At 47.7% G+C, this 9067-nt stretch overlaps 1 protein-coding gene across 1 annotated transcript; it reads right to left on the bottom strand.

Moving 5' to 3' along the window:
* Nucleotides 1-4223: 4223 nt before the first annotated feature.
* Nucleotides 4224-6780, bottom strand: LOC127332183 (F-box protein SKIP19). The gene is made up of 2 exons (XM_051358448.1): nucleotides 6293-6780; nucleotides 4224-5019 (listed from the first exon to the last, which is right to left on the bottom strand). The coding sequence occupies exons 1-2, from the start codon at nucleotides 6763-6765 to the stop codon at nucleotides 4473-4475; spliced, it is 1020 nt and encodes a 339-aa protein (XP_051214408.1). The 5' UTR covers nucleotides 6766-6780; the 3' UTR covers nucleotides 4224-4472.
* Between the last annotated feature and the right edge of the window lie 2287 nt (nucleotides 6781-9067).

Consider the following 9067-nt stretch of genomic DNA (forward strand, 5'->3'; position numbering starts at 1 on the left):
ATCGTGGCTCTCGGTGATAGGTTTTTCGCGACGGAGAGTTTAAGTAGGCGGAAGGGCAGAGTCGGGAGGCGCACGAGGGGCCCACACCATAGGGCGGCGCGGGCCCCTCCTTGGCCGCGCCGCCTTGTGGTGTCGCCACCTCGTGGCCCCACTTCGTATCTCCTTCGGTCTTCTGGAAAGCTCCTTGGAAAATAAGACCCTGGACTTTTGTTTCGTCCAATTCCGAGAAAATTTCCTGTGTAGGATTTCTGAAACCAAAAACAGCAGAAAACAGGAACTGGCGCTTCGGCATCTCGTTAATAGGTTAGTTCCGGAAAATGCATATAAATGATATAAAGTGTGTATAAAACATGTGAGTATTATCATAAAACTAGCATGGAACATAAGAAATTATAGATACGTTTGAGACATATCACCCCACAAGCTTATTGGGCCGGCCCGCTAACTCGTTGGGTCAGTCCACCTGCTTTAGGGTGGACCCCACATACTAACTGGGCTGGCCCGTTAGCACGTTAGTGGTCCCCACAAGCTTATTGGGCCGGCCCACTAACTTATTGGGCTAGCCCAATTGATTTTATGGTGGACCCCATTTACTAAATGGGCTGCCCGTTAGCAGGAAAGTGGGCCCCACATGTTTATTGGGCCGGCCCGCCAACCTGTTGGGCCAGCCCACTTGCTTTATGGTGGACCCCACTTACTAACTGGGCCGGACCGGTTACAGGAAAGTGGGCCCCATCTTCTTATTGGGCCGACCCACTATCTTGTTGGGCCAGTCCACTTGTTATATGGTGGACCCCACATACTAACTGGGTCGGACCTTTAACAGGAAAGTGGGCCCCACCTGTCTTTTTGGGTCGGCCCAATAGCTTGTTGGGCCAGCCCACTTGATCTATGGTGGACCCCACTTACTAAATGGGCCGGCCCGATAGATGGAAAGATGGACCCGCATGCTAATTGGGCCAGCCCAATAACTTCTTGGGCCGGCCCACTTGATTTTTTGTGGACCCCACTTGTTAAATGGGCTGGACCGATAACAGGAAAGTGGGCCACGCATGTCTAGTGGGCCAGCCCATTTTCTTGTTGACCGGTCAAACGAGGGCATTCGGCCTGGCCCACATGCTTAGTGGGCCGGCCCATTTAAAATTTGACCAGTCAACCTTAGAGGTTAGGTCCGGCCCACGTAACAAATGGACCAGCCCACCTATATTGTTGACCGGTCAAACTAAGTCAGCTGGCCTGGCTCGCAAACTAAATGGGTCGGCCCGCTTAAGACGTGGCAAGCCTCGTGTGGGCCTTCCATCTACCATGGGGTTTCAGCCGGTTAACGTCGCTAACTGCCAGTTAACGCCGTCTGCCATGTGTCAGTTTGCATGACGTCAGCAGTCAACGGGCTCCCGAAAACACTTCTGCAACTGTCCGATTTTCCGTGATGGAAGGGCGCCCGATCGCGACGAACCGAAAAACACGTGGTAGGACTTTGCCTGACGCAGTTTCGACCACAGAACCCATATCGTCAGGTTAGGCCCATAGGCGACGAAAAATGGTCCTTAGTGGACGATGTTGGGACGTTATGTATTTGAACATTTCTTGTAGTGAGAAGCCCAAATTCATCAAAGTGGGTGGAGACCATGGAAGACGAAATGAGATCGATGAGTACCAACAATGTTTGGGACTTAGAGAATATTCCTAAAGGAGCCAAAATAGTGGGCTGCAAATGGGTCTACAAAATAAAATATGACTCCAATGGGAATGTCAAAAATTATAAAGCACGACTTGTGGCAAAAGGATTTACACAAAGAGAAGGGATAGATTACAATGAGACATTTTCTCCGGTCTCATGTAAGGATTCCTTCAGAATCATCATGGCACTAGTTGCACCTTTTGATTTAGAGTTGCATCAAATGGATGTAAAGACGGCATTTCTAAACGGGGATTTAGAAGAAAATGTCTACATGAAACAACCTAAGGGTTTTATCATGGAAGGCAAGGAAGAGATGGGATGCCTCCTAAGCAAATCCATTTATGGATTAAAGCAAGCCTCCAGACAATGGTATCTAAAGTTTAATAAAACAATTAAGAGATTTGAATTTAAAGAAAATATTGAGGACAACTGCGTTTATGCAAAGTTTAAAAGTGAGAAATATATTTTCCTAATCTTGTATGTGGATGATATTCTGCTTGCGAGCAGTGATGTTAGTCTACTGCAAGAGACAAAGAAGTTCTTGTACTCAAATTTTGATATGAAAGATCTTGGTGAAGCGTCATATGTTTTGGGCATAGAAATTCATCGATATAGGAATAATGGAGTATTAGGACTATCGCAAAAGGCTTATTTAGAAAAGATTCTAAATAAATATAATATGCATAAGTGCAGTGCCACACCTGCCCCTATAGTCAAGGGCGACAGTTTTGGGAAACATCAAAGTCCCCAAAATCAATACGAGCTCGACCAAATGAAAGCGGTTACATATGCATTCGGCTATTGGAAGCCTACAGTATGCACAAGTTTGCACTCGCCCTGACTTAGCATTTATCACCGGAGTACTCGGTAGATATCAAGAAAATCAAGGTTTTGAACACTAGAAAATGGTAAAGAAGGCATTGCGTTATGTGAAAGGCACAAAGAATTACATGCTAACATACAGAAGTTCTGATTCCCTAGAAATAAGAGGGTATTCAGGTGCAGATTTTGCGGGGGATAAAGATGATAGAAAATCCACATCTGGATATGTATTCCCTCTCGCAGGGGGAGCTATTTCGTGGAGAAGACCCAAACATACGATAGTTGCATCATCCACAATGTATACAGAATTTATAGCATGTTATGAAGCCACGGGGCAGGCATTATGGTTAAAGAAATTTATACCCGACTTGAAAGTGGTAGATTGTATTGACAAACCACTAAAGATGTACTGCGACAATGAGCCTGCAGTATTTTATGCTCACAACAACAAGTCGAGTACAGCTACGAAACCGATTGAGGTTAAGTATTATGTTGTGAAACACAAGGTCCATAATCAAACTATAAGTCCCGAGCATATAAGGACAAAAGATATGCTTGCGGATCCGCTAACGAAAGGCTTACCACCTAGCGTGTTCAAGGAGCACGTAGCTGGCATGGATTTAAGGGAAAGTCTTACCTATCCTGGATCATAAGAGGCCCAAAAGTAAAAGAATTTGTTTCAAAACAGAGAAGTGTATTGTGGCTGTCTGATTCTATCGGCAATAGAGTTGTGACGATGAAACATGCCTATGGACTGATCCAAAATGAAACGAATAAAGTGAAAGTATAAAGTTAAAAGAAAAGTTGAGATCAAAGGGGAGAATGTTAGGATGATCTCCAACGTGGTCGAACCCAACGGATCGAGCACGACCTTTTGACCTCGTCCGCACCCTGATCGGGGGCGCCCAACCGCATCTCTGGTTGGTGGGCCCCTGTCACCACGCTATATAGAGAGGTGGGGGCCGGACACACGCGGTACGAGGTTGACCGATGCGCTGCTCGCCCCACCGATATCCCTACCGATCTAGGGTTCTAGCGCGTGCCGATGGGAAGCTCTGCCACCACCGCCGCCGCACGCTCCCGCCACTCGCGCCGTCGCCATGGACAACGGCGAGCTCTTCCTCGAAGGGAGAAGGTATGCCCCATTCCTCTCCTTCTCTCTCAGATACGAAGTAATATGAACAGCCGCAGTACCTACACACACACACAGATCCTACCCTAGTCGTTGTCGATCCATAGAACTCTACAGTCTAAACCCCCCTCTTGTCACTCTTGATCATGTTGAAGTAAATGTTGGTCCATCCTTTTATCCGTGACGGTGGAGGAAATTTTGTTGGTGCTTTGATCACGAAAATTGTTCATGCTCAAGATGCTTATTCTGATTGTGCGGAAGTTGTGAACACTATGGTGAATGGGGGACAAAGCCAATGAATCGCTACAGAGGGCTTTGATGATTGTTATCATCTGTCTAGGGATTTTATCAAGATTGAGCTTGAATTTGTACCACTGTGGCCCACGAGCTTGCTAGACTAGCAAGTGGTTTAGGTCTGTCTGGTTTGATGATCCCCCGAATCAATTAAACTTCTGATGTTAAGTGATGCAAATTGAATAAAGATGTATATATTTGTCAAAAATAAAGTATTGGCTAGCAAGAAGGAAAGTACCGAAGAAAGAACAATATACAGCCTAGGAAGATTTAATCGTGACATTGAAATGTTGATGACCTACAAAATAATTTTCCATCTGTACCTCTTCGTTAAGAGTAGTGCAACTGCTACAATCAAATGTGAACAAATTTAATTGTAGCAACAGTCATTCTATCCGACAATGACAATATTATTCAGAGCATAAATAAGGGAACTGCACATTATTCTCAGAATCATGATGACAATCTGGTAACATGCATGCATGTAAAGTATGCACAACTGTGTAGACATTCACGTAATCAAGGAAGCCGAACCAATTGACACTAGCGTGAACTGAACTCCCATTCGTCATAGTATTCGGTCTGCGGTGTCATCCTCACCCAGGGGTAGTCCAAGTCCGGCGAAGAGAACTGGAGATCGTAGTCATCTGTTGGGTCGTGGGGGTGCCTGAGCATCTCGACCAGGGAGCACCTCGCACACAGCTCGTCATTCATCACAATGTTGAAGCAGTGGCGGATGTCGAGTGACTCGAGGAGTGGGCAGCCATCGAGGATGGCCGCCAGGCCACCGTTTGTGAGGCGTTTCGCGAAGAGCTGCAGCGATCGCAGCCCAGGCATCGTTGTGGCGATCGCAGCCACCTCCCCATCTGCGGGTACTTGGCTGTGTTTAACGAATCGCTCGCTGCTCAGCCGGAGACGCTTCAGGAGTGGGCAGGCCTTGCCGGCAGCCGTGCACGTCTTGGGGAAGTCCGCGCGGTAGTTCGAGAGCTCTAGCTCCTCTAGGAGAGTGAATTTTGTTATCGTTAACGCTAGAGGTGTGTCGTAGATCCAATCGCAATAGATGAGACGGAGGCTCTTCAGTGAAAGCGCCCTGCAAAATAAGTATGTACCAGCTTCAGTCTGAATTAGGCTTGAGCAATAAGTTGATCATCATCTTGAGGACATAAAGTATTATACATAAGAAAAAAGATTCTTATCACAGAAAGTAAATAAATCGTGTTTTCAAATTGCAGCACGGATGGTCAGAATTTCCTGTCCAAGCTTGGTTCACAAAGATAAGTGCCAGTATTAGAATTCTGACCTAACTTAATATGGCTCCGCTTAAAGTGTGTAACCAAGTGGCTCGGTACATTCAAAATCGCCATTTTAATTTTGCCTTGCACATTTTAACTTCTTGGTGTGCATCGATGTCAAGTAATATATGACATAACAAAACATCTTTTTTATGGAAAAAGGTAGGGAGATTCCTTAATTATGTAATATGTACTGAGTACTTACATATACAAAGACTAAAAAAAGAAGGTGCTCAAATAGTTTGTAACCAATCAGAACATTGGGAAGTACATATTTTTTCCTAGACCAGTGACCCATCAAGACAAATTCATGTACGTATGTAATATTGGTGCCACTTATCAAAAGTGGGGGGCTTCAATGATTCATTATGAAAGATTAATTTGTTTCTTCTGGCCCAAATGCTTGCTCCATGAGGGAGCGATTACTTTTTCCATGGAAAAAGGTGCATCTTCAAGTCGACTTTGATATCACTAAAAGCTTCATAAACCCATAGATTTGTATGATCTTGTTGGGCTAGTATAATCTCAACATGTTTGAGAAAACAAGACAGGGGTAGAAAAGATGCTGGAGGGATTCCTCAACATGCAACTGTGCAAGGTACAGTTATAGCAAGGGGTCACAAGATTCTCCCTTTTGAGAGAATTCCTGGTATTTAGTAGGTCATGAAGCAATACCAGAAAAAAAAAAACCAAATGGTCTTGCAAGATGAAAATGGGGATAAGATAAGTTTTGATGCATAGCCTGTCCGCCCATATAATCATGCCTACAGAGAGCAATTCCGCCAGATCCGCCAGCAGCAGCGCCGCTCGTGCGACGACAGCGGGCAGCTGAGTGCCGCATTGCTCTGCTTCACAGTGCGACAGCGAATTGAGCATCCAGTGCTCGTGGGGTCAATTGGGAATTGCAGTGGGCAAGCGCCTTCTCCGGCGAGGCTCAGCGCACTGCTTCACTTCATAGTGGATACTAGTATAGTAATAAGTAATCTAATGGTAGGACCTGTGTAGAAATTCCGTTGGTAGAATCACGGGTCGAGAAAGCAAGAGAAGCGAATTAGTTGGTAGAATCCTTACGATGTATCGGCGAGGAGGGAGATGACGCTGTGGTCCAGGGCGCCCTCGGCCCAGAAGGCCTGGCACTGCCCCGCGCTGCGCCTGACGGCCTCCCGCGCCATGCTGTTAGTGCGGCGGGGGGGCATGAGGCGGCGGCCGTGGAGGCGCAGGTCGACGCGGCGCCACAGCTCGGGCTCCTCCCGCGCCGCCCGCGCCCAGGGCCCGCACACCTGCGCGACCCCCATGAGGATGTCCACGTGGCCCAGCTTGTGGAGCACGGTGAGCAGCGCGTCCCGCGGCAGCTCCGCCCAGTCCCTCGTGGCCTCCTCCGGCGCCGGCGCCGGTTCATCTCGGTGGGAAGAGGAAGGGGAGGCCATGGCTATCAGGTCTATGGCGTGCGACGATGCGGTACCGACACGACGTGGAAACTCGTCAAGGCGCCGTGCCAGCGACGCCAAGTAACTGAGAGCTGCGACGAGCCAATCCCCATCCATCGACCGATTAATTGATCGCTCATGAATCAAGATGACAACAAGTACAAACGTCCAGATCGCCTCTGAGTCACCTTTGACTAGAAACAAAACACACGGCCGGCCAACGTCTTCTGCTCACACATGGCGCGTCCGTCACGTGCGCATCGCTCGTTCTTGTTTTTCAATAACGTGCGGGTCCCCTTTATTGATCACACAAACATATATAGTCAATATAAACTGTTTCTGGTATACTTGTTGGAGACACACTGAGTTAGATCATCTTCACTCGTGTCTCCATATAGCCCAAAATCACACCGAGTTAGAGCATTTTCAATTGTCTCCGGTCTCCCCATAGGCATCCGGCTAAGCCGTAATTTAGGAAGTATGGGTGGTCGTCGGCGTCAAATAGAAATGGGGCCGGTTGACTTCCAGTCTTAGCTGAGAACCCATCCCGACGTGATAGGGTACTGCGCCTGCTAGAGAGCGTTCGCCTCGTCGATGAGCAGCCAACGCCGCCTGAAGCTGTTTGCGGCGCCGCTGTCGCCCTTATAGCGCTCCATGTACGGGTGCGGGGGGACGGGAGAGAGTGCTTGGCTTCGTTGTTTTCTCTCGGTGTTCTGCTCGGTGGATGCAAAGGGCTTGGGCGGGGAATAAACAACGACGTCACAGGTGGTTTTTGTAGCGGGGGAAGGGGAGTCAAAGGCGGCCATTAACGCCGACGCGTGCCCCATCGGCGAGACGAGTCAATGTTGTCGCCGCTACAAAGGCTGTCGCGGGCGATGGAGGCGAGCAGGCCATTAATGCGGCGCGGAAGCAGAGGCGAGGAGGAAGACTACCGGTCCGCAGTCGCTGACACCACTGGCCCACGATGACTGTCCGCTTTACGCACTCTCTTCCATCCCTCTTTCCCGCCAAATCGCGTCCCCCCCATTGGGTTGGGTTCAGCCTAAGGGTGCCACATTACTAATTGGACCAAGCCATCGCCAAAACGAAATTAGGGGGGTTACTGGGCTCGATATTTAGCGTTGCCATCCCCGTAGCTCTTTAGGGGCCCTGGGTGAAGATGCTCTTACGAGCAAACTTCAAAGATGGCGCAGCATAGTTCTTCACATGACTAACATGAGATTAACATTAGAGATTGAAAATTATTAAAATTAGCACCCAAAACTCTAATGTTTTTTATTACAACTTCACATGCCGATCGGTCTCTCCGCCAAGTTGAGACGTTGGGAGGAGATGCAGTTAGAAGTAACAACGAGGTTGTCCATGCCTTCTTCGTTGGCCCAAGAAAGAGAAAACCTAATTGCAATAGCTTCAGCTAGCGCCGGATTCACCACCTACTGAAAACTGTTACTAGCGACTTCAACAAAAGTCCCATGGTGATCATGAGCAACAACATCGACACTCATGCTATGGGACGAAGCAGAGAGAGCCGCATCAACAATCAAGCGGAGGAAACCTTCTAGAGGCGTAGACCAAGATGCTACCCGACTGGTCTCGTGACTGTGGTTGGAGTTCGATGATGATAGATGCGTCAATATGAAATCACCATAGGCCTTGATCTGTGCGGCTACACCAATCTTATTTCGAGTATCCCAAATGTGCTAGAAAGAAGCAGCCAACACCGTAGACTGGATACCATTACAATTGGACGTGAAATCAACAAGCCAATCTTGAGGTGAAGCAAAGAATTTACGGTTCAAAGGAATGCCAAACTCCTTCACATCAGCGCACACCCCCCTCGCAGAAATACAGAATAGCATGGCATGCTCCACACTCTCCTCTACAGAACAATAAACACATAGTAGGGAAGTCGAGATGTGACATCGCAAAAATTGTAGACCTATTGGGATGTAGTTGTGTGAAAATATCCATAGGGTAATGCACATCTTCCCATAGGCCTTGATCACCAAAGACCCTTCCAAAACTTTGTCTCAGCTTGAGTATTTGATGATATACCATGATCACGAGCACTATGACTCACAGCGGCCAGTTCTAAGCACTCCAAATGATATGCATAATGGACCATGTCGAGACCGAAGCATCTATGTGGCCAACATAGGAAAACATCGCAGCCATGGCGACTCAGTGGAATCTGCAGAACCTCATTTGCCACACCCTCCTAAAAACAGAACACACACGTGTTACATTCCATGACCGTGCCTCGTTATCCAGCAATAAGTCCATTGTACATCAATTAACGGTGTTAGAGTATGTACCACCTTAGGTTTGATTCCAAAAATCCAATTGGCTTGCATTATTCTGATCGTCGAGCCATCTCCTCATACCATCGGATGTCTTGTTGTAAAAGCTCCCGCCCAAG

This window comes from Lolium perenne, chromosome 4 (assembly GCF_019359855.2).
Source record: "Lolium perenne isolate Kyuss_39 chromosome 4, Kyuss_2.0, whole genome shotgun sequence".
In the NCBI taxonomy this organism is placed as follows: domain Eukaryota; kingdom Viridiplantae; phylum Streptophyta; class Magnoliopsida; order Poales; family Poaceae; genus Lolium; species Lolium perenne.